This window comes from Cupressus sempervirens, chromosome 4 (genome assembly GCF_028749045.1).
Source record: "Cupressus sempervirens isolate cs-2001-9-10 chromosome 4, ASM2874904v1, whole genome shotgun sequence".
NCBI lineage: Eukaryota > Viridiplantae > Streptophyta > Pinopsida > Cupressales > Cupressaceae > Cupressus > Cupressus sempervirens.
In genome coordinates this window covers 744,731,013-744,758,300 of record NC_143121.1, presented here as the reverse complement: position 1 = coordinate 744,758,300, position 27,288 = coordinate 744,731,013, and the positions used below count along the sequence as shown (strand labels likewise).

The following is a 27,288-nucleotide window of genomic DNA, read 5'->3' as shown; positions in this document are numbered from 1 at the left end:
TTGTTTATGATGGCATCATTAAGATTTTTAATCTTGCTTCCATGCCTTAATTCCACTAGGTGTTTTAGTCTCCACTTTCTTCTCTTCAGCTTCCTTCACCTCTGTTTCCTCTTCTGATGACTCTGATTCAGACTCAACTGTCTATGTCTTCCTTCTGGGAGTAAGAGTCTTTCTTTTCATTTCAAGTCCTGTAACCATCTATTTGACTCTCTTATGTTGTTTAGGAGGTTCTATTTGCTCCTTAACTTTTGTAAGTCTTGCGGAATTTGTGAAGATGGTCTTGCAATTGTTACACCTTCGGTTGTCCTCCAACTACTAGTGGCGTAGCAATCAAGATGTCTAATTATCCACTTTCCCTAAATTCTCTACCAATTCCCATTGCTTCTCTAATTTCTTCCTTAGTCGTACCAATTTCTTTCAAAATTGTTTCAATCTTCTTGCCCACTTTCTTCTTGATGTCTTTGTTGTATAGCTCACTATGGACTTCCCTCATCTTCTCATCATATGTCCACCATCTAGGACATTTCTCATCTCTATCAGATTCCAAAATAATCTTGCATAACCTTCAATCAATTCTTCAGTCATTTCATACCCAATCAATTTTTCAACCATTTCATACCCCATAGGGTCGATGAATTTAACTCTTGGTTCCACTACTTCCATACAAGTAACACATGTTTCCACCATGAAGCAAATATCATCTTTGTATTTTTCAACTAATGATAGTGGAATTTTGTACTATTGTTTCATCTCAGTCTAAAATTCCTCATCATCCTTGTGATATATTCTATTATCCTCTCCTCTAAATGTCTTTTGTAATGGTGGGTTATCAAATTCATGTTGCATTTGTTTCCATTCCACTCATAGTCAAGCATACCAAGAAATTGAAAGAATAGATGTGTCAATAAGGACTCAAATCTAGGTAGTGCATTCTTAGTTTTCTTCAACCTTTCAATGTTGGCTAGTAATTGTTGTTTCACAATTTCACATATATTTACCTTTTCTTTCTTGACTTCCATTAGATAGGCTGCATGGATGAATCCAACAGGCACAAAGTTCAACCTAGAACTATAAGTCATCTTGTAACCAATGATTTCGCCTAACAATCTGACATCAGTTTCCTTAATCAAATCTAATCTCATATTTATGTCGTCTGATTTGGTTTTCAAGGTGGTTTCCATTATTCTCTTTACATTCTTCTCATTGATAGGGTTACAACCGTCATTACTTAGACCAATTTGCTAGTGGATCATGTCATTGTCAATCATCACAGGAATATCTCCTACCCAAAACATATCTTCATGGATTCGGCTTAGAATTATCCTAGTCCACTCATGATTGTCAAATTTAGTGTTGCACATGTGCCTTATAATGTTCAACTCACCAAGGTGTTCAAATCCTTGTTTAAGAGATAGTTCATTATTGCATACCAGGTCAAAATCCTTGTGAATGTCACTGTCTCCAATGCTCTCAAATTTACAGTGAATGTAAGCTCTAATGTCTTCTACATATAATACACTCGCGGGAGCTTGGGAAAATTCTCCTAATGGGTCATCTTCCAAAGATACACAAGGATGCTTCTTAAACTTGTATCTAGGGCATTCATTAACATCATAGACTGTGGGTACTACCATTGTTCAAATTAAACCTTAGAATTTCAATTGTGCAAATAAGAAATACCTGGGTTTCACGTAACTAGGGCTTTCTTCACTTCACACTTGAAAAACTCTTTCAATTCACCTTCAATTTGCTCTAAGTTGCTCCTTAACTTCTCACACAATCAAATGGTACACAAAATCTCATTTTCTATGCTTAAATCACTTCCAATTTACCATTGCATTAATTGCGTAAGTACGCAATCACCAAAAAGTTGTTTCTGGTTACCAAACAACTCAATTTCTTTTGTGCACTCACATACTATCTCCAAATTATTTGTGCTCTTGACCACAACTTCACATCATATTGTACCTCATAGTAACTGCGCAAACCTTAACTCTCTTTCTCTCATAACGTTTTCCTTTATGTTGCTCACTCTCTTATCTAAAAGTACTTAATACAAGTAAGATGAATCAAATACAATTGTTGGCTTCAATCTTCCTTCAAGTGCTTCAATCTTCCTACTCATCTCCTCCCCTCTCGTTAGGAGTTGAACAACTGTGTTAGACAGGATATCTACAGACAAGTACATTATCACTACTTGGAGTAATCCTCTTGGGGGATTATGTCCTAAGATGGCATTTTATGCAGAGCATTTTCTTGAGATTCAAAATGGTATTATTGTGAAGCCTACTTATCTCTATCAACGTTGGTGTCATTTTCTTCGATTCTCTTTGGGCTCCTTCAAAGTTGGTTCTCATCGTCTTCAGATCCGGACTAATCACCATATGGTTAGAGAGGATCAGGTTTGTAGATTGTGTACTTTGGTAGAGGTTGACTTTGAGACTCATTTCTTATTTCATTGCCCTATCTACTATGAGATCAAAGGGAGATTTTAATGTCTTTTCAGGGATTGTTTCTCTCTTTCAGAGTTCTTCAACTATGATGATCAGCGGTGTCTTGTATTTTATCTTCGAGAGACTACCCAACTTCGTGAGCATACTCTTCAGTTAGCTAAGTCTCATATCCACACCTATGATCAGCTCATTACCGCCTTTTACTCCCCCTTGTCTTCGTCACGGGGTGTTAAAAGGCCTTCCAGCACTACTCCTAGATCAGTCAGGCATTGTACCAATCTATTCAGGCAGCGACACTCCTCCAACAAACCTCAGCGTAGATCTAGGACTTTGAATCGTCCACAATTATATCCTTCTGTTTCTTATTACGTTTTACCAAGGAAGGATTCATAGTCCTTACCTTGTGTTTCTTGGTCTTCTTTCTTGTTTTGTTTCTTTTCTGACAATGTTTTGGTGTTTCCGATGGGGTCGGCTCTTCTGTTTGTATGCTCAGTCCCATAAACCTTTCTGATTTTTTTGTTGGACATTAATATTATTATCTTATCTTATCTTCCAATACTATATGTGAACTAGATGGATCTTTGGCTTTGACAAATACCTCTTTGAATTCTTCTACATGTTCCTTTAAGCTCTCTTTCTGATTGTTATTACTGCATTTTTCTCTTTTGACATTCCTGTTCATATTCCTTTTGAAATTCGGATTCTTGTTGATGTTCCTTGTATCCATTCTTCAAGATCTTGCTATATAACCAAGGTTATTACATAACTAACATACTGGTGTGTTGTTTCAAAATCTGGGTCCAAGGTGATCTACAATTTCTGGCTATGTGTCCAAAGTTGTTACATTTGTAACATACAGTATTGTTCCTTGCTCCATTAGTTTCTTCATTAGATCTCTTTTTTTCTCCTACAGGGTTAGTACATCTAAACATTCTACTATTGCTACTATTATTATCAAATTTAGGTATCTTACAATTAACTGCTCTATGACCAAAACCATGATAATTATAACTGTTATCTAAATTTTCACCCCTGGGTTCATTTCAGGTAGAGTCATAGTTATGTCAATCAATGGTGCATTTTTTGTTTGAACCAAATACAAGAGTCAGATTTGCAGCAAATTGAAGGGTTACAAAACAACAAGGATACATATACAATACATCATTTTGGTCATAAAAGGGAATAAAAATGAAGCAGCATCTACAGACTCTACCATCAATGACAGCGAAGAAAAAGAAGCATTTAGAAGTTTCAAATATCATCAACAAAAGTACATCTGCAACAGGTGTAAGAGGAAGCAGAGATTTTCCTATATAAAACTTTACTCCAAGGTTTCAGATCTAAAGAGAAATCAACAAAGAACTTCTAGATTTCCGGAAATGATAACAACAAGCTTCAATTCTGCTTTGTATTTTTGTAAGTTTGTATTGTATATTTTTATAATATTTACGAATGATATTTTATAAATCATTTATTTGACATTATTTTAAAAATACAAAATATGGAAATTGGCTTTTAAAATAAAAATAAATATTTTATTTTGTATCGTTTAATACAAAATTATTAAATAATTTATAATCTATTATTTTTAATGAACATTATTAAATTAATAATATTGCTAAGTGATTTAATTATCACTTAATAAATATTATTATTATAACTAATTTTTTTTACATAATAAATTATAAATTACCTAATAATTGTTAAATAAACGTATTAAATACTTTATCGTTCATTACTTAATTGATATTTATTAAGTAAATGGATTATAAGTTATTTAATCATTATTACTTAAGTGCAAGATAAGATATTTATTTTTATCTCTAAAAATCAAACAGAGAAATTTTAGAGTTATGGCAAGTGTCTAAGGTCATATTGATGGGATTTGAAGGTCAAAAAGTTATTACTTTTCAGAGACTTTTTGTGGCACATTTTAAGAGATAAGAGTGCATTAGTGAGGGGTCTTTATGTTGATATTGTTGAGGCATGACAATTGGCCTATATTTACACCTTTTTGAAGACTTTTTAGGGGCTCAAAATTGGCCTTGAAGACTGAATTCAACCAAGGAGTGGTTATTTGCATTTATGATGCAATTGAAGTAAAAAAGCATAAGTATGAGCTTGAGGCTCATTTGTAAGGGTTCCCAATTTTTTGTAAGAGAGTTATTGTTGTGATTTAAATCCTTCATAGTTTGCAGACATATTGCTCTGTAACAATTATGGGAATGCTATTGTCTCACCCTTTGAAACTTCGAATGGAAGAGTTGTTCGAAGACCTTTTTTGAGTTTCATCTTGTTGTATGAAAGGTATTGATTTCGTTGTCATTATTGTCATTCATCTTGAGTCCTAAGTGAGAATCTTTCAGGCTTTTAGCATTTGCAAAATGAGTAATTTGTTATCAGAATTGTGTGATGTTTGAACTACTTCAGGAAGGTTTCATTGTGTTAAGAATATCAATCTCATTTCAAGTTTGATGCATCCCCTAGTCTTAAGTTTTAATTCTATTATCCTTCTATCTTTTTCCCTCCCAAGTTTTAAGTTGTGTTTGAAGAGAAAATAGGTGAAAGCATCTCATAGGATCTGGCCTAGAACCCGGAGATCTACTCCGTTTTTTGGGTAACCCACAAACCCAAGAGTATTTCCATGTTTCTTGAAGTGACTAATTATTACAACTCAGTCTAGGTGCAACTTTTAGAGATAACAACTTTGGCACGCCCGGTGGGACTTTTTGGGTTGTTTTAGTCCAGAACTATTATGTCTATTGTTGCTGCTCGATGTGTACAGCAATAAATTCTGCTTTTGGACGCAATAGAGAGACACATCTAGTGACTCTGGAAGATTATCTATTGGTTTCAAGCAGATAAAGTGCTGCTGTGTGGAAAATCAAACCTGATTTTTTTGGTTTTCAATTATTTGTGATTTTCCGACTTATATGAATGTTTCAGCATGTCTTCTCTTCATACAAGCATGCCTTATCACTCTCATTTCCATGAAAGTCCTCCCCGTATCACATCCTACCAACCATATCAAGAAGCATATTTTGCTGGTTTTGCCCAAAGAATATAAAAAATCTTGTAGAAGTAAATATCCAACAAGCTCCATACAGTTACCACCCGCCCACCCCTACTCAAGCTCTATGGCAGCCTGCTAATGTACATCAACAATCCCAAGAAACCCATCTCCCATCAAGACAACGTGCTTATTCACAAAATCATTTTTAACATGCTAACAATATGGGCATAAATGACATTTGGTCATATATTCAAGAGCAGTTGCAGTCTATAGAAAGAGAAAATGAGTATCACATGCAGCAGGATGAGAAGCTTTCCTATCAAGTTTATCAAAATCAGCAGGAGATGGAATTGCAACAATAGCAGTATGAGGAATCTCTTGCAAGAGAGATCAATGTAAAAGAAAAGAAGATGAGGTTGTTAATTGCAATTTCCAAAGCTCAAAGTAAACGTGTTCAAGTACTAGAGGCTCAATTAGCCTTTTGTGCACCAAGTCATCCTGTGAATAAAGATGTTCCCAAAATACAATTTTGCAAATTTCAAAAAAGCTAAACCTCTACAATACCCAAGTATATCTTCTAAGTTTGAGATTCCAAGTTTTAGGGGTTATAGTATTGCAAAAAGGATAGAGCATCCCTTACATGAACCCCTAAATGATCAAAGTCAGCCAAACCACTTCCTTAATCCTGAGTTTGAGTCTGAACTAGATAACAGAAATATGAAACAGCCATAGCAGCCTTCTTGGAGTAAGCATCATGATTTTCAAATGCCAAATCTTGTTAAGGTTATCTCATGTGAGCCAATCCAAGATGAGAAAGCTGAAAATGAAGTTGATGTTGTTGAGAAAAGTGTTAGAGGTTCAAGACAGATCCGGGTGGGACAAGAGACGCCAAATTTATTTGTTGAGTTGCATGCATACTTTGAGAAAGATAGTGAACAATCCACATCAGTTGCAAGAAAAGAGGTCGGAGAGGAGGAAGATTTTATGTTTTGGTCTGATGAACTATCCTCTTTTGTTGAGCTAAATGAAGAAGATATGGCCATGGGCATGTCAACTGTAAACTTGCAACAACTGGAGGATATGGATCATCATGATGTTTTGCCAGTTGAAGAAGTTGTAGTTGACTAGGTATCTTCAAAAGATATGGAAGCTAACCAAGGTATGGAGGACCCTTTTGATAGCATTATTGAGGATTTCTGAGAGAGTATTGATGTTAATATGTCAAATGCCCATTTGGTGGAAGAACATTTGCCTGTTGAAGAGGAAGGTCATGTTTTGGAATGTGCTTCCTTGACCAACTATGAAACATTCAAGCTGGAACCATTTGCTATTAAGAGCTTCAAACAAGTTTATAGCTTTAATGAGTTGTTAGCTGCCCCAACAGAGGATGATGGTCCCTTGACTAGGGAAGAGGAGCTTACATGGATCTCAATATTGCAGGACAACCATGATGAATATGAAACAAACAAAGATATTGAAGAAATCAACACAGGTAAAATCTGAATTCATTTTCTCAAGAACCTGCCCATTCAGATATGTTTCTCAGTTTGGAACAAGTGAGAGCATCTTGTTTACATCAGCACCTAAGCGTGGAGATGTTGATGAAAAAGAGAAAATACAGCATGTTGACTCTTTCCAAGATGCCAATTTGTCCAATCAGCTTGATGAAGTAAGTCAGTTCTTTTTGTACTTCAAGAAGTATTGCACCAGCAGGTCAAATGTTGGTTATTTTTCCATCTTATAGTTGTCCATGAGCATGGTTTTCATTTGAAATTGAAGAGAAAAGGCAACTATTTTTCAGAACCAGTAAATAGTTTTGTTTAGCATCTTGTTGCTAGTTAGGATAGGATAGGTTAGTTTTCAGTTTTCCCAAAGTGTTGTCCAAGCACAATAAAGTAGTTTTCCCATTTTCAATAAGTGTTCCAAGTCCAAGCTCTATTCAAGTTACAAAAGGAGGTGCTCTGCTGTGAAAAGAGAAAGGTCATGTTCCAAATGTTGTTTTAAGTGTCTGCAAACACAAAACAATCCTTGCCTAATGGTCATACATATATCTATAATTGGTGATAATGAAGTTCAATACTTCAGTGTCACAAATCATAAGCATACATTCAATCAACAAGGAAGGGTTATCTTGCATCCATAGTCTAAGTTTCAGGTTCAATCATGTTTTTTGCTGACTCCATAGCCAATGGACTGTTTTATGCTACTAGTCTTGATGTCTAGCAGGAAGACATAGCAGATGTCGCCAAAAATGTTACCTAAATTTTCAACCCCTAATTCATTTTAGGTAGACTCATAGTTATGTCAGTCAATGGTGCATTTTTGTTTGAACCAAATACAAGAGTCAGATTTGCAGCAAATTAAAGGGTTACAAAGCAATGAGATACATATGCAATACAACATTTAGAAGTGTCAAATACCATTAGCAAAAGTACATCTGCAACAAGTGTAAGAGGAAGGAAGCAGAGATTTTCCTGCATAAAACTTTACCCCAAGGTTTCAAATCTAAAAAGAAATCAACAAAGAGCTTCCAAATTTCTAAAACAATAACAAGCTTCAGAATTTTATTTTTTTTGTAAGTCTATATTGTATTTTTTTATAATATTTATGAATGATATTTTATAAATCATTTACTTGATATTATTTTAAAAATACAAAATATGGAAACTGGCTTTTAAAATAAAAATAAATAATTTATTCTGTATCGTTTAATAAAAAATTATTAAATAATTTATAATCTATTATTTTTAATGAACATTATTAAATTAATAATATTGTTAAGTGATTTAATTATCACTCAATAAATATTATTAATATAATTAATTTTCTTTAAATAATAAATTATAAATTACCTAATAATTGTTAAATAAACGTATTAAATACTTTATAGTTCATTACTTAATTGATATTTATTAAGTAAATGGATTATAAGTTATTTAGTTGTTATTATTTAAGTGCAAGATAAAATATTTATTTTTATCTCTAAAAGTCAAACAGAGATATTTCAGAGAGTTATGGCAAGGTGTTTAAGGTCATATTGATGGGATTTGAAGGTCAGAAAGTTATTAATTTTCAGAGACATTTTGGGGGATATTTGAGAGATAAGAGTGCATTAATGAGGGGTCTTTATGTTGATATTGTTGAGGCATGACTTTTGGGCCATATTTACACCTTTTTGAAGACTTTTCAGGGCTCGAAATTGGCTTTGAAGGTTGAATTCGACCAAGGAGCTATTGTTGTGATTTCTTCTTGAATCCTTCATAGTTTGCAGACAAATTGCTCTGTAACAATTATGGGAATGCTATTGTCTCACCCTTTGAAAAATCGAATGAAAGAGTTGTTTGAAGACCTTTTCTGAGTTTCATCTTGTTGTATGAAAGGTATTGATTTTGTTGTCATTATTGTGATTCATCTTGAGTCCTAAGTGAGAATATTTCAGTTTTTTAGCATCTGCAAAATGATTAATTTGTTATTAGAATTGTGTCATGTTTGAACTGCTTCAGGAAGGTTTCATTGTGTTAAGAATATCAATCTCATTTCAAGTTTGGTGCATCACCTTAGTCTTAAGTTTTAATTTTGTTATCCTTCTATCTCTTTCCCTCTCAAGTTTTAAGTTATGTTTGAAAAGAAAATAGGTGAAAGCGTCTTATAGGAACTAGCCTAGAACCCTGAGATCTACTCCATTTTTTGGGTAACCCACAAACCCAAGAGTGTTTCCATGTTTCTCGAAGTGACTGGGTTTTAAAACTCAGTCTGGGTGCAACTTTTAGAGACAACAATAACAATAAAAATCATTAACATGTTTAAATGACTTACTTGCACATTCCCTTTTCATATGACCAATTTCATTGCATGCAAAGCATCTACCTTTGAATTCATACCTTACTTCCTTGGGTGATTTAGTTTTCTCAAATTGCTTAGGTTCATCGATCTGTTTAGGTTGATCAACTCGTTCAATCTCCTCGGGTGAATTATCAGATTGATTTGGCTCATCTTTGTCCAATTCTTTTTACTCTTGTATAGGCTGATGAATTTTAGGACTAGTTTCCTTTCTAGCTTCAGATTTCTTGGCTGGTTTTTCTCCAATAAAATATCCAAGGCCGGTCTTATCATAAGAAGGTTTCTGAAAATATATTTGCTCATCAATTTTCTCACTATTGGAATATAATTTCTCTAGTTGTTGCGTAGTCTGGGTTAGCTCTCCTTTCACAATAGTGTTGCACTTCTCAAGTTTTGCATACTCCAATTTGGTCGACTCAAGTTCGAATGTAACTTTTGTAAGAGGGGATCTTAGATCTGCATTCTCAGTTTTCAGATCTGACTGAATGTTGCCATTGTCTTTCTTTAAGCTCAATTTTTGTTCAGTAATCATTAATCCATGATTCAGGATCTCATTTTCTTTCTTCAATCTTGAAACTTCATCACTATCCTTAATTTGATCTTTAGGTTCTTTTTTGGATTGGAGATGATCAATTTTGTCTTTCAGCTTTCCAATGTAGTCTTTTGCATCTTCGTATCTTTATTTCAAGTTATCTCTTTCTTCAATGAGAATGTCAATCTGCTCAAAAGTTTTTTCTAGGTTCTTTTATAATTGTTCCATGTCCATAGGGATCTTACTCAAGCTATTAAGCCTCTTCTAAGTAACTATGCTCCAATACCAATTGTCAGAAATAGGGAATACTGAGAGGGGGGTGAGTCAGTATTCTACAAACTTTAACCCAAAATTGGATATTATTAATTACTTTATAACTTGCATATGAAAGTAAACTAATTATGTTGAACAATAAACATAACCATGCAATAAGAGAACTCATAACACCATATTTTGTTAACTAGGGAAACCTTGGCCAAGGAAAAGCTAGGGCCACAAAATGATTCACTAATCAATAGTATCTGGTTAAAGACATTGACCCTGTTAGGAGTCCATCACATCCGTATAGCGTCTTGGTCCTTGTTAGGGGACTTAGGGATTATTAGAAGCCTCAACCATGTTAGGAGTTGTCATATACAAATACATAATGTACGCAAGAGCCCACTGCCCAAACATGCAATATACAATGTAGTTTCTTGATACAAAGAGATAGATACAAAAACCTCTTTCACTATTGTTGATGTCTTCAATATCTGATATTTCCTTTGCTGCTCATCACAATATTCACATTCCTCTGATCATACATTAGAATTCGCATCACATTCCTTCGAAGCACACGTAACTTAGCATTTTATATTTTCTTTTATACCTTTACAAATTACAAAATATTGTTCAGTTGGACTTCAAGCTTTCACACACTTTACAAAATACAAAATTAGATCTTGCTAACTTAGGGTTAACATCTAGGATGTCGTCCCTAGTTAATTAAGCAATTATTTTGTAAACAAAATAATTACTTAATCCATAATCACCTATTTCCTTTCCTGCTCTGTTCTCAGCTATGACTGGTAAAATTGTTATATCTCTTTCCATACGGACCATACTAACTTGTGCTCATGCATACGTCATTTTGACACTCTGCCTTTTCTATACCTAACTATGCACGTGCCAATAATGTCTTTGTCAACTACACATATCAAAATTGTATCTGTTCTACCAAATAAACTAACTGATACTTAGACAATTTTCTAAGCATAGTTGTTGTATATTAACTTTACATTATGCTCTCTTCGTACAAGATATGCCCAAAATGACAACTACAACTTATCTACCTAGCCAAATTGCCAACAAACTCTCCTTTTCATGAAAATCACTTTACATGTAATAGCATCTTGAGAGTCCAATTTGCACTGGGAATGCAATTTATGGACTTAAGGCAAATAAAAAGTGAGTTTTTTAAACATGTAAATGCATTCCTAGAGTCTGATTTACATGTAAAAGGCATTTCCAGCCAAGGCGTCATATGCAAATGCCCTTCTAGAGCGCAATTTGCACTAAAACATGTAAATGATTAGTTTTTTAAACATGCAATAACCTTCCAAGAGTCTGATTTGCATGGAAATGGATTTGTACATGCCAAGCGTTACATGTAATGTCTCCTCTAGATTGCGATTTACACTTAGAAAGGAAAATAACAAATGCAATGGCCCATTGAGAGTGTGATTTTTACTATTACATGCATTTTAAACTTAATGCAACTATGCAATGTCTCCTCTAGAGTGCAATTTGCACTTCCAGCCATTATATGAATACATTTTAAACATGTAAATGCACCATAGACCCCGATTTTGCATTCCAACACATGCAAATGCATTTGAGGAACCTGTTTTTGCATTCCAAAGTCAAAACATTTCAAATACATTCATTTTTAGGGCACGTTTTTACCAAAAACGCCCATAAATTTGGATTTTTATCCACATTTTTGCTTAGGAGGGCCACGTTTTTGCATTGTAATGAATGAATATGCATTGGAGGAACACGTTTTTGCATTCCTAAGTCAAAAACAACCCCTATATATGCATTTCAAGGCCACGTTTTTGTTAATGTCTCCTCTAGATTGCGATTTACACTTAGAAAGGAAAATAACAAATGCAATGGCCCATTGAGAGTGTGATTTTTACTATTACATGCATTTTAAACTTAATGCAACTATGCAATGTCTCCTCTAGAGCGCAATTTGCACTTCCGGCCATTATATGAATACATTTTAAACATGTAAATGCACCATAGACCCCGATTTTGCATTCCAACACATGCAAATGCATTTGAGGAACCTGTTTTTGCATTCCAAAGTCAAAACATTTCAAATACATTCATTTTTAGGGCACGTTTTTACCAAAAACGCCCATAAATTTGGATTTTTATCCACATTTTTGCTTAGGAGGGCCACGTTTTTGCATTGTAATGAATGAATATGCATTGGAGGAACACGTTTTTGCATTCCTAAGTCAAAAACAACCCCTATATATGCATTTCAAGGCCACATTTTTGTTAAAAGCGCCCAGAAATCTGCATTTTCAAGCCACAAAATCCATTTTTCCAATCACATTTTTGCATTTGGAGGCCATATAAATGCATTTCCAGCTCAAACAAACCAACAGCAAGGCCACATTTTTGCATTTGGATGGTTGTTTTGACATTGGAGAATCACGTGTTTGCCCCGTTCTTGCAAAAACGACCCATGTGTGAGCATTAAGAGGGCACGTTTTTTATCAAAAATGCCTCAAGATCATTATACATGCGAAACCATTTTGCATTTTGAAGGTTTTTGTAACTTACATTTTACCATTACATTGAAAAACAACCAAGTCTTTGAGCATATAGATTTGCATTTGCAACATTGAAAGGATTAAAGGATATTGAGTTGTTGCGTGCAAATACACTTGGAGAGTTCAATTTTGAAGAAGAGTCTCTCATTTCAACTTCTCTTTCTTCCACATTTGGCTCTTTGAGCTTCAAGCAAGCAGAAGATTTTAACTTTGCTTGTCTAGTCTTGCTTACTTTTCTATTATATTGCATGTTTTGGCCTATCTTTGTCCATTTGTTCAAAGGCATGCCATGTATTTTGCATTTCTTCGTTAAATAAGTTGAAATCTTTTTATTAGAAATGCTTGAAAATCTTCCAAACTCCAAAAACAAAATTGCATGTAGAAGAACATTCTTGAAGTTTGTCAAAGTTTGAGTCAAAGCAAGAGGTATGTTTTTGTTTTGCTTGTTTGTTTGCTTGCTTGTTTTGGTTTCATTTTTTGCAAGAAAGTTGAAGAATCCTACCCAAGAATGAAGTGCATCCACATCCTTTCACCTTTCATTTTTCCATGTCAATGCATATTCCATCGGTTTTCCAATACATGCAATTACATCCTCCGAACCCGATTATATGTGTACCTCAAGTAATTATTACATGTAATTACCTCTAGAGAACCCAATTTTGATACAAGGCCACACTTTTAAACACCAAAGTCTCTATTTGCACATCCATATGCATCCCAACTTGCATTCGGCCATACCCACGAAAGCCCATCTTTGCCCACATGCAATCCATCCTCCTAAGTCCCATTTGTTAAAACTAAAGCCCAAAAATCAATAAAGATAACTAACAATAAGAAAGAGACAAAATTGAAACAAAAAACACCAAAAATAACCTAGGAAAACCCTTCCAGAATGAAGGGGAAAAACCCAACCACACAACAAAATTATCATTTTATTGATAATAGAGTTCAAGTGTACGATGCCTATCACTTGATGCGATATATATAACTTTAGGTGAGATTGTTCACATTCTAACCGAAGGACTTTTCAAATTTCCAAAACGACTCTTTATAATAATTATAATTATATCTCTTCAAATGCACACATGTCATTACATTTAATATTACAATTCATCGTAAGCGTCCTTTTCAACTGAAGGTGACAATAACGGTAATAACGTCCATATTTCCAGAGATCAAGATCTCTATCGTAGCTACAATCTTCAATACCGTTTTGGTTCTTATCCAAATGCATATACTTTTCGTATCATTTTCAGCCATGACATGTGTTCCATAAGTATCTAATCGATACTTGGAACACTTATCCCTCATGGATTCATCATTGTAACTCAAATCCCAAAAAAATTCATTAATCCAATCTCATTGGAAGATGATTTCATCTTCATGTTGTGGCGCACTCTTCAAGATATGTCAAAACATCTTCAAAGAACAGAGACATCTCGTCGAGAAGATATGCTTTGATCCTCAAGAAGCAATTATTCATGCAGTCTCCATTTTCCCAATGGCAGCCTTGGAACCTGAGTTAGTGTGGGAATGCGCCAACCAATTTGCTTCAAAAAAAAAGAGTTAAAGGTGCTAATGGAAAGTTATTCCAGTTTTACATCCAGACACCATCAAGAAGGTTTACAAAGTGTCAAGGACTCTAGAATGTGTCAATCTACAAAGGAGAATGCACGACAACACAAATGAGAAAAAGCTTGATCACGTCAAGTTTCCGAATGACAACTAGAAACTCATCAAAGAAAATGCAATGGTGCAAAATATAGGAATCCTCAATCCCGCGATCATCATGAAGTACAAGGCTTTTGTTGATAGTCTATAGGACTATTTCATTCAGAATCAATAATTTCAACATTTTCTTGAAGTGTTTTCCATCTTTGTAGATGTAGAAGAGGGATTGCACGTAATCCAATCGCATGTAACTCAAATGCATGTAATGCAATCACATGTTATTCAGTTACATGTCCTTAAGACATGTAATCCAATAATTCTTCTCACCTAGTTTGACTGGGTAAAAGTGGTTGAGTTGCTTCCTCTTTTTCCTCCTTTTTCTCACTTCTTTTCCTATATAAGAAGTGCCCCCCTATTGTAAAAATCATCTTTTATTGTAGGCAAGAAAACTTTGAAGAACTATGCAAGCATAACTTCGATTGTGTAGTATTATTTGGATGAAAAGTCAATACAAAGAAGCAATTGGAGCTAAACTTTGATTGAGTGCAATTGTGATAAGAGCAAATTGGAAGCTTTGACTATAATTTGCATTTGTCTTCTTTGATAAATGTTATTGTTGTACGTTTTAAATAATTGAGCATAAAGAGTTAAGAAACAATCAAAGCCGAAGCTTTGACTAGGAGAGATTGTGGTAATATATAGACTAGAAGCTTTAACTGTAGCTTATATCACTGTCTCAATTCACCAAAAATAGTTAGAATTCTCTACTTCTAGAAGTCGTTGTGCCCTAATGGTAGAGGTTATTCTTATAGAATAGATTAAGATGGGACCTATAGCCAAACCGGTATGCCTTCAACTAGCCTTTGAGTTAATGTTGATTTATCGGTATCATTAGGGTGGGACATTCTAGTAGTACCAAAGTTGGTAGGTTTGTGCCTACAAAGATTGTAACAGACTTTAATATCAAGCAATGTTTTGTCATGGTTCGCTCCCACAAAGGTTTCCATGCAAATCTTGTGTTCTTGTGTTGCATAATTGTTCATGTGAATGATATTGCAAACTTGGTATTTTTTTATTCTTATGTTGAAAAAGGAAAATATTGTAACATACTAATTCCCCCAAAAGAACAAATTTATTAGAAAAACACAGAGAATTTTTTATTGTGAAATGTGTTATTGTATCATCATTATAAAAAAGACCCAAAGAACAAATTTTATCATAGCAAATTTGTTTATCATTTTAGTAGCTTCCTGTGACTTTTAATAGAGGATTTCCTCATCCACCATTCTGTTTCAAGTTTTCATAAAAATGACATTAGAATATCAACAAGACTTGCACCCGAAAATTATGCTTTTAGATTCGCATGGAATTTACAAGTATAGGCTCAATATTAAAAGAGAGATTATTAAACGGTTATATCAACAATTTGTGGAACATTGATTGCTTCTCTTCCCACAGACATTATGCTGGGAATTGTTATCTATGATATCTACTGTATTATATTATATTTCGAGTGATAGTTGAATTGGAAGAAGAACTGCCCCGTCAAAGTAACTAAATATGAATTATTCATCAAAAGAGTACAAGCATAGAATACATACCCTTCTCCAAGTGAAAAGACCTGGTATGACATCTTGGCAACAGAAAGACCAATCTTCTCTTCCAAGGAATAGACTTTTTGACCAGGAGTTCTGTCACCCAGAGAATTTCCTCCAAAATTAAATCCATCAAGAAATAAGTCAGGCATCATCAAGGCAGAAGTTGAGATCACAGAAGGCTTTGCAAACTTGCAATAGCCATCTTCCCACGTCAACATCCTACATATACCATAACAATTAAAAAAAAAAAAAATAGAATTAGAGTTATAAATTATAATGCTCCTTTTTTCTTATGTTTCAATAACAAACTCACCAAGCATGGAAACACAAAAAAAAAAGTTCAATCCTCAAGTAAAACATAAGAAGAAAAGAACCTAACGAAGACCATAATAAACATCTGAACAATCAAAAAGAAATTAAGTAGAAGCTCCATTCCATTAACTAAAATTTAGACCACCTAAAATTTACAAACAAAGGCCAACTACTATATGTGTTGGTATTGTTACCACCTTTAACCTCTTCTGAATTAAATCTGACATTGTAAAGTTTCATAATTTACGACATTAAATGATTGGATATTTTTTAAGTATCCATGGATATATTCAATGCCTTGAATTGTCTGAGTCATTATCATTTAGACATACAATCACCAAGTACTTTGTTAAATACATGAATGTATATGTTGCCAATATTTGCAACACTTGGAATCTACTGAAATATTCACATTCCCATGATGCGATCCACTTTCCTTTTCTGTTTCTAGTCAGATCAAGTCTTCAATCCAAACTACTTTTGTCAAATATAAAGGTCTATAAAATAAACCAAAAGAACACAAATATTACAAGACTTGCAATAAAGCTTTGTACTCTTGTCAAATTATAATATTCCACCCAATGCGGGAAAGTATTTTAGATGCAGCGAGTTACCTTTGCAGTGGCTGCAGTATGCCCTGTAATATTCAGGAAAGAATATGAAACATTATATTGTGCATCAAACATGGTAATATGGAACATATGTGAGCTACGAGTTTAGATATTAAGTATTTACATAGTCACTGAGGCATAAACACAAAACGGTAATCTCATTCACACCTTCTGTTATATTAGATATGAACAAAATTGCTCAATTTATAATATGATTTCAAATTAGGGGAGATCTGCAAACTTAAGTACCAAAGGCCACTCAATAAGCCAATTCATGTTATCTTGATTGTAGGTTTCAAACTATCTGGGACACTTAAGATGAACTTGATTATAAAAAATTGTTCTGACATTTCAAAAGACCTTTAATTATTAGATGTTTTACACACAGTCACATTGACTTGTACATTTCTTAATATTGTATAAATCTCTATAATCTTTTGAGTTCCCTTCATCCATGTGCTTCTTAATGTATACCATCTAACATTTATATGCAAATTATACAAATGAGTGTACAGGATGTACAGCTACTGGAGTCTACACTTCTCTCAATATTTTGTATCAGAATCCCATCAACCATGACATTTTTGTCTAGTCATCTCAAGGGTTTCTATCTTTTACCTTAATTATATCCAACAACCCTAGAACCCTGATTAAGACACTAGATCTCAAGGGTTCCTACCTTCCACTAGATTGTCTTGATTCAGCAATGTCTAGATTCGTGAATTTGCTTCATGTTGGTGTACATTTTTTTAACTAAATGAATTTTCAGTTACTCATGCATAAGTCTAGTTAGGCAGTTTATTTATTGATGTTTAGTGTTGGTGGTTTTATTGGCGGCTATTATCGGCTCACCATCCTTGGCTTTATAATAAAGGTTTGTACATTACTTTTGACATCTCAATATCATTATTATCTCACGTGAAATATCACAAGCCAAGTAACCCTAGCCAAGTCCTAGGGGCTTGGGACTCTCTAGGAACTTGCTCTAGGCGAGACTCACAAGAAACTAGTTTTTTGCTAAGTCCTGCTGAGTTTTTGCCGAGCCTTGTAAAGTTTTTGCCAAGTCCCAAGTCAGGTCAGCCTTTCCCAGTCTACACCAGAGTCTGAATCTTATTTTCTATGGTTCATAGATAAGGTATACTCTATTCAGTTATTCACATGCTAGCTCTACCAAATGCTAAAGAAAAGCAGGTCATACAATTCGCATGTAACCCTAAGGGAGGTGGTAGACATTTTAAGGGAATCACAACACTAAATAAGAGTTTTTTGATCCCTCATACCCAACTACCCCTTATGATAAGGGAGAACAACATAAACTAGATGTGGTGCAGCTGTTTGGAAGAATAAAAAGGGGATCTTACATGTATCTTTTGGACAGTTTTGATAAACTTTCTAAACATAATCAAATATTATTAGATTTCAATGGTGTACACAACTATCAACTCATTTTGCTCGTCAAAATAAATATTTGTTCTTGGTTCTAATTATATGTGTGGATAATAGCTTCCAACTGTTGAGTCAATGAATTTGTATCAAAGTTCCTGACTACGATAATATCTGATTTTATAGTAGAATCGACATTGCATTTCATACAATGGTCTTGTGAATGCAATATAGATTGGTGCAATATTATCTAAATTGTAATTATGTCAAACACTTGAAATAATGCACAAAATATTATGATAATTCAATGTTGGCATTTCATCAAACAATTCTAAAAATTGCATAAGGAAAAAAGAAGTCAGCCTAGATTATATTAGCATGCTTTAACTTTATTGGGAATCCCTTTGCATTCCTTGGATATGGGAAAAAAACTCTAATTAGTTCTTGTGGACAACTTTTCTAAATTGATTAAAATATAATTTGATCTAATATGTCATCAAAAGGAAATGTCTATAAAATAGCAATTTTTGAGATAGGAAAGAGGACAAAGTTGATTCCTTTAGGAATAAGTTAGTGAGTTGCAAGGAAGGGTAGTCTAGATTGGAAAAGATGTGCTGGATCAGGAAGCTTTGATTAAGTTCATTGGAAGCTTTCATAGTGATCTTCAAAGCCTCATATTACTCTAAAAACTCCAAGAGCAATCAAGTTTTGTACCATTTATGCATGCTAATGTACTCCTTACCTTTAGGCAAATGACCCACCTTCCTCTTGAAAGGCTCAAGACACAGCCTTGCCCAAGAAAGTGAGTACGACAACTTCAAAATGCAGGTCATATGGATGAAACATCTTGAAAGTTACATTCACAAAAATATCTTAGATGGGAAGGCTAGAAAGATTAAAAAATGCACTATCTCTACCATTACTAGAAAGAAAATTGCATGTAGTTTAAAAGTTGATCCTAAACAATCTTGCAGTACAAAGATGGTTACTTTTCATATCCAAGCACATCAACAAACAAAGCATACAAAATTGTTTGGAATCAGATCAAGAAAGTTAAAGTTGATGCACTTTTGATTCTTGAACTCAATCTATCCTCATTTTCAAGATCTGGCTGGAACTTTTGGTTTCAAAACTAGTCAAAACCCCAACCCATATACTTCGGGTATAATCAAGAATGGTGTATTTGTCCATGGCAATGCAAACAAATTGAATTTTGGTGTTAATTAAAGATTTATTGATAAATTTTTTGAGCATGTTCTATGGGAATGATTGGAGTTGTTTTTTGGTTGTTGCCTACTACAAACAAGAAAACAAATACAACTTGGCCAAGGATGGTGAAATTTTATTTTGCATGTTCACAAGCGAAATTCTATTTAATCTGATGCCCATAATATTCAATCAAGGAGAATGCTCAATTAAAGCAATGAGATCATTCTCCTTGAGTGGAGGAAGAAGATTGTTGATTCGTAAAATCACTCCTGGTTCAAGAACTATGAAAATAACATTGTAATAAAAAATTTCAAGTTCTTGGTTAGCGTGATAGAAGGTTAGGTGACAGCCATGCTGTTTATAAAGGAGATCATCCTTAATTTTCTAAGTTTACTTATCTTTTGGAGACCCAAACCCTCCATATTAGGGAAGCATGACCTGAAAAAGAATCAAAAAAATAAGTTGTGTTGTACTATAACTCCATGACAAAGAGGGTCACAACTTAAAGAATGCCTTCAATGGATGAAGTAGGTGCTTCGAGACAAAATCAAAGGTGTTTCTCACTTCTCCATAAAATTATTAGCTCCAATAAGAGGCAAATATGCAACTACGAGTTCCAGCAAGTGGTAGTTTTTTCTACAAGAAAACAACCCAAGATGTTCTAAATTTCTCTTTGTTCCTTCTCCTTGCTCTTTATTAACTGATATATGAGTTTGTAAAAGTTGATGTACTTTTGATTCGTGATCTCAATCGATCCTCATTTTCAAGATCTGGCTGAAAACTTTGGTTTCAAAACTAGTCAAAACCCCAACCCTTATACTTTGGGTATAATCAAGAATGGTGTATTTGTCCATGAGAATACAAAATCAAATTGAATTTTGGTGTTAATTAAAGATTTATTGATAAAGTTTCTGTGCATGTTCTATGGGAATGAGTGGAGTTGTTTTTGGTTGTTACTACTACAAGCAAGAAAACAAATACCACTTGGTAAAGAATGGTGAAATTTTATTTTGTATGTTTACAAGGGCAATTCTATTTAATCTTATGTCCATAATATTCAATCAAGGAGAATGCTCAATTGAAGCAATGAGATCATTCTCCTTGAGTGGAGGAAGAAGATTATTGGTTGGTAAAATCCATAGTTACACTGGTTTGGGGGACAAGTTTCCGGGACAAGGGGACAAAGGAGCCTCAATTTGGGGATGGTGGCGAGGGATGGGAGGTGGGGACGGGGGATATATAGTACATACTATACATATGATACTTAAAATGCTAATTATAAAAAGATGTATACCAATATAAGACATAAACATGAAGTATAAGGTCATGAAGCCCGCTATTGCTAGTTTAGTTTTACATTGCATTGAATATTGAACAATGATTCATGAACAATAAAAGAGAACTAACTTCTAACTTCTATCAGATAAATTAAATAACTAAGCAAATTCAAAAGTCATAGATATCTATTATCAATTTAACAAAAGTATGAGTATCATTATCTCATCAATCATTCAATGGCATCATAAACTTAATTACATCAAGTAGCATCAACCGTAATATGCTCACAATAACGTTTTCAACTTTCAAACTTCAAATATCCAAGTCTCAAGTACAAGCTACAAAATCAAAAGAGAAAATGTCAAGTACTAATGGCCCAAGGGCCGCCAAAATGCAGTAGAGGCCTCTAATCATCCATGTCAACTTGAGGCTCAGCCTCAGCAAACAATAAAAAACAACATAACAAAACCTTTTAAATGTTTTTTTTTTGCATTTTTTGTGCCGAAAAGTAGGACGGTTGGTTGTCCCCAGCTAGGTTGAGGGACATGTCCCCCTTCCCAGGTCCCCAAACAGGGATGCAAGGACGTCCCCCTCCTCGAGACAAGTTGGTGGCGCCACTGGGGATGCAGGAACACCGTCCCCCCGTCCTAGGTGTGTCCCTATCTCGGGTGTGGCACCCAAAAATAGAAAGGACGCATCCCAGTGTTACTATGGTAAAATCACTCCTAGTTCAAGAACAATGAAAATAACATTGGAATAAATCTTTTCAAGCTCTTGGTTAGTGTGGTAGAAGGTTAGGTATGAAATAACATTGGAATAAATCTTTTCAAGCTCTTGGTTAGCGTGGTAGAAGGTTAGGTGATAGCCATGCCATCTATAAAGGAGATCATCCCTAATTTTCTAAGTTTACTTGTCTTTTGGAGACCCAAATCCTCCATATTACAGAGGCATGACCTGAAAAAGAATAAAAAATAAGATAACTCCATGACAAAGAGGGTCACAACTTAAAGAATGCCTTTAATGGAGGAAATAGGTGCTTCGAAACAAAATCAAAGGTGTTTCTTGCTTCTCCTAAAATTATTAGCTCCATTAAGGGGCAAATATGCAACTACTAATTTCAACAAGTGGTAGTTTTTTCTACAAGAAAACAACCCGAGATGTTCTAAAATTCTCTTTGTCCCTTCTCCTTGCTCTTTATTAACTATTATATGAGTTTGTAAAATAAAAAAGAAAATCCAAGTATTTCATGAGATGTGTAGGTCATATATGATTGGGGAATTAAGTCCATTTGATTGCAAGTGGACTATAAAAGAACATAATGGTAAGTGAGATAGTTAAGGGTTGATCTAAGAGAAGCATGAAGTGTTCTTGCTTTTCATAAACCCAAGGACCTAAGACTGTGATCATTTGAGGATAATAGACAAGGGATCCATTAGACCTCACTCTTGCTCGAATTTTTCTCCCAAATGTTTTGGTCCAAGATAAACCTTGCATTTCCATTCTTTGTTTCTTCCTTGTGTTCCCTCATGTTAGTTGTTTTGACTATTATAGCCTACTTCAATTCTTCTTAATCCATAATTGATGAAGTCGATGAATGGAATATCCATCATAGTTTATACATCTCTTTCACACTTATATGTTGGCATGAGCTATCTATTCTAATTGTTAGATACATGCCAAAAACAAATTTAAAAATATATCCACTTTCGTTTCATATGTGAATCAAAATAAAATAGTACATCCCACTTTTCGACATTATCAAATCACCAAAATCACTATTTTTTAACATCCAACTCATGATGTCAACTATACCAAACAAATGGTCAAGAATTATAAACTAATGATTTGTGGCAATTTCTAGGTACATCATTTTTGTTATTTTAAATTAAAAAAATTGTACATGTTTTTAAATTAGCGACATTTTCATATGTTATCATGGTAATTGGTCTATTGCTAGACAACACAAAATAGAATCACAAATTCAATCGAGTAATCTTCTAGAGAAAGCTCTTGAGATGTAGCTAAGCAAATGAAATGTAAGTACGCACAAAACACAAGATTTCATTATGGGCTTTATACTGAATGTAAATTGCATGAATATGTTTTTGTGTCAAATTCAAGCTCAACCTATCAATAGTCAAGATTTGCAAAAGAATTTTAGCTTAAAAAGGATAAATAATTCAAACAAATATAACTTCATTTTGGATGGAGCGGAGAACTATATTTGACTATAAGCAATGAGGGATACAACAACACCAACAAATGTTAACTGTTGACTAAATCAAAGATTGGCAAGTTTATATCATCAAGAACATCTACACGCCTAACACAATATATTTCATTAAACCAAACATATTATTAGATGTGATGCCTAAAAGTGCTTACAAGTGTCAATTTGACAAGTTGACTAAACTTGGCTATCATTTAACATAACAAATTTGAAAATCTAAAAAAGGCAATCCTCCTACACACTTTAAGAAAATGAATTCATGGACTTACAAAAATAAATAGTAGGATTAATCAAAACTAACTCAAAATGTGTATCCCTTTAAAATAGGGTGGCAACGCCAAATGCTAAATTTGTCAACCAATTGTAAAAGATAGAGTTGACTTTGCCATTACGAAATAGCAAAGCGCAACTACAATCACTTGTAGAAGGAGAAATTATGTACGTTAGGATTCTTGAGGCACGTGATTTCACAAGGCTAAGCTACTGACGGATGAAGTGGTGCCAATCGACTATTGTGGTGGCTGTCTTATGGGGGGTATCTTTAAGTAAATTCCTCAAGCAATTAAGAATCAAGCACAATCGATGCTAACGTGGCGGATAAGACAAAGGGAAAATACATCCGCTTCGGGTTCCATCGAGGACCAAACATAACAGAAAGGGCGTCGACGATTAGAATGTTCAATGAAATCATGTGTTGATCGTATGTATATGTTAAAGAATGAAAAGAGAGGTTATTCGATTTTTTAAGCAAATTTTAATAAAAGAAAAACTACGAGTTTAAGAAATAAATACGATTTTTACATACTAGAGCAATAATTGGGAGAAACAATCGTCAATTATGCATTTTACTAACGAAATATATTTTGTTTAAAAGGCTATGATCAACTTACATACGACCTAAACGTTTAAGCTTCCAGAAAACTGCATAGCACCAATCAGTCTGGTAACATTGCTGCCTTAAAATTTGCTGCAACACTGTCCTCATCTCTCCTCCCTTCTTTCAATCCGTCTTCAAAATTTGAAGATGATCTGCCTTTTGTCCATAACACAAAATACCGCCATTTAAAGCTGAAAATACGGTTATTACAGGCTGCCTTGACAGGAACCTGTTTATTTTCTCCGCAGGCCAGCCTTGCGTTTTCTTGGAAGCCTTTGACCAGTGAATAATGCCTGAAATATACGATTTCTTGATTTCACCTGGTACAAAACGCTGAAAAAAGCAAATAAAATCGTAAAGGCGCGACGAGAAAAAGCAAGTACTCGGCAAATGTCCTAAATCCGAACAGAGAACTTAAATTTAAGCAAAACACGAAGCCACAAAACAAAACAAAAATATAAAAATGAAATGACAAATGATTAAAATAAATGTGTCACAGAATGAAAGTCTGGTGACGTACAACGCGATTCTCAGTAAATGAGCGACAATTTGCACATATATTTATGCCTAAAAGAGAAAACTGAAGCTTCCAGCCGAAGCTCGAAACCTCGACCTGCAGGGTAAAATTGAGAAGAATTTCTCAGCCAATTTTCTTTTCCAATTACGAGAAGATTAAAGAGAATTCGTGGCCTCGTCCCATAAACTGCAAGTGGAAATCCGCCAGGGCCGTGGAAATGATTAATAGCAGGAATTTTCGGTTTCCAATGTATCCGGTTTCTTGCTGCCGCCTACAACTTTACCGTTTAAAATAATAAAAGGAAGGGTTAAATAAATAAATCAATAAACGTGCAAGCCTGCTTTTTATACAGGCGATTCGATTCGATCCGTTGACGATAGTGCTTTATTGGCGCCCCGTGCTTTTTTTTAAAATTGGTTTTCGTGATCGGTTGATCGTTTGGAAGAAAACAATTTGACAATTTGAGATATACGACACCAACATTCCAACATTTGCAAAAATTTGATGGCCATTGTTGGGCATTTGTATTTCTTAAATATAACTTAAAAGGAATATTAAATCATAAGAAAAAGAAAAAGGAGCTATACTTTTGATATATATATTTAATTTATATAATATATTACTATAATGTATACCTTATAATATGAGTAGATATTTGTTATATAATAATCATCATTTTTAGGTTCTAATGCAGTTATATTATTATTATTAATACTATGTATAAGTAGATTTTTTGGAACATATATTTTCATATTAATATTATGTTATCTTGTAATAGCTCATAATTATTCTTTTAAAAATTAGTATGATAAAATGAAGTCTAATATATGAATCGCATCTAAAATAATAGAATTTATTAAAATAATGGTGATCTAAGTTCTAAGTATATTAAGTATTTAATAATTCTAGTGTAACATTGTAAATTGCACCTTGTGTAATAATAATAATAATAATAGTGTAACATTGTAAATTACACCTTGTGTAATTATACATCCCATGGTGCCTTCACTTTAGTATAAATAATAATAAATAATAATAATAAATAATAGTATAATTAGTACATTAGTATAAATAATAATAATAATATAAATAATTATTATAATAATTAGTATAAATAATAATAATAGTGTAACATTGTAAATTGCACCTTGTGTAATTATACATCCCATGGTAAGATTGTGCATTAGTATACTAATAATAATTAGTATAAATAATAATAATAGTGTAACATTGTAAATTGCACCTTGTGTAATTATGCATCCCATGGTGCCTTCACTTTAGTTAAATCAATGTCATTGTATAAACCTCCACTTCGTTTGCTTGCATTGGCAACAATTCTATCCAAACTCCTAACCATCTAGACTATTTTATTTCTCAACACATGAGTATGTTGCCATGTTTTCAGTCTCCTATATTTTTCAAACTTTTAGGAATATGGTTGATTCAATGTGATTCAATTGCCTATAGGATGATCTTTCTTCTCATCTTTCCTTTGGGCTAACCTAATGTAATAACCCCAACAGGGTATAACTTCTTCAAACACCAAAAATCTTTATACTTCAGTTGTTTGACATTTCGTCAAACACTTTGCAAGCAAGCTCTGATACCACTGTAATAACCCTCCTCAAATCTGCTCTCAAAGATGTTGATTGAAGGCTCAAAGAATTTTGTCAAACAATTCACATGCAAGAGACATATGACTGATATAGTATTTCAGCTTGCTTTAAATGACTTTTTCCAATTTGCATCAATGAGAATCTAGTGATAAAAGATTACAATGAACTACACAATGACCTAACATGAGTGTGCTCCTAATTTTGACAATATTCAATGCATATATTATGATCTAAGCATGAGAAAAGAACACCTACAGCCAACTGGCATTTTTGCAAACAGTTGGTATGCAAACTATCTAGCTGATAAATAATGAGATTGAATTGCTTAAATGACACCAGCAACTATTATTCTTTTGATTGCAATCAAATTTCTAATACAATGATCATGAAATATGGCCAAGACTTTGGCATTTACATGGATTACCAAAATGACAATGCTGGTATAATGCACACTTACAGCTGAAACTTATAATACCCTAAAAAAAATAATACTAACAAGGGAACCTGGTTGTAGATGGCTGTAATAATTTTCCTTCAATGCTGCCCCTTCTGCTTTACTTTTTCGAACTGCTTTTTCGGCCTGCTTTTTTGGTTCCGTTCTTTCCGCTTGCTTTTTCAATTCTGCTTTTTTCGCCTGCTTTTTCAGTTTCGCTTTTTCCGCTTGCTTTTTCAATTCCGCTTTTTTCGCCTGCTTTTTCGGTTTCGCTTGTTCAGACTGCTTTTTCGTTTCTACTTTTTCAGATTGCTACCCTGTTGAATCTCAAGACCATATCTTTCAATGGCGTCAAGATTTTTAGCTTGAAGGGATTTAGTCCTTCAAACTGTTGAGACATAACCTCCAGAAAATTCTCCAATTTTTTTGATATTTCCAACCATGCTTAAAAGAAGCTCTTCCATTTCTTTTATAGTGTTCTCACAAGAGCTCCATCCTCCGTTTTCTCAATGTGGGATAAAACATAACTCCCTTTATGTAACTTATGTCTCCAATGTGTTATAAAATAAAAGGGACTCTTTTAATTTAAATATTTCCCACAAACTATAGTCTATGTATTAATAAAGTTAAATATTTAAATTTAACTTTATAAAATAGCTTTATCAATGCAAAACAAATCTTATCAATGATAAACAAGTCTTCTTGCCGATTTTAAACAATTACCATCGACATACCGCTGCCACTGGATGTCCACCCATGCCCAAGATGACTTACTATAAATAGTAAGTATGCCCAAAGTTGCCTCAAAACCCCTCAAAAAGACCTGCAACTAAAACTATCTAGGCCAAATGGCCTCTAAGCCCTTTTGATGTCCTGGTTAGCCTACG

The 27,288-nt window shown here is 33.9% G+C and overlaps 1 protein-coding gene across 12 annotated transcripts in view; it reads right to left on the bottom strand.

Annotated features, from left to right (window-relative positions):
• The window catches only part of LOC149563505 (transcription factor EMB1444-like), a 187,038-nt gene extending 162,236 nt beyond the window's left edge, over nt 1-24,802 (bottom strand). For 11 of the 12 annotated variants that reach the window (XR_016364075.1, XR_016364072.1, XR_016364073.1 and 8 more), the window contains exons 1-3: nt 24,356-24,711; nt 23,849-24,168; nt 15,939-16,154 (exon numbers count right to left, since the gene is read on the bottom strand). Coding sequence is in view for 8 of the 12 variants with exons in the window: in XM_089826723.1 (XP_089682849.1) it covers nt 15,939-16,154; nt 23,849-23,943 (311 nt within the window). In the remaining 4 variants the exon portion in view is untranslated. Of the gene's footprint in view, nt 1-15,938; nt 16,155-23,848; nt 24,169-24,355 lie in introns of all 12 variants that reach the window. The other variant, XM_089826725.1, reaches the window with a different exon arrangement.
• Nucleotides 24,803-27,288: the final 2,486 nt, after the last annotated feature.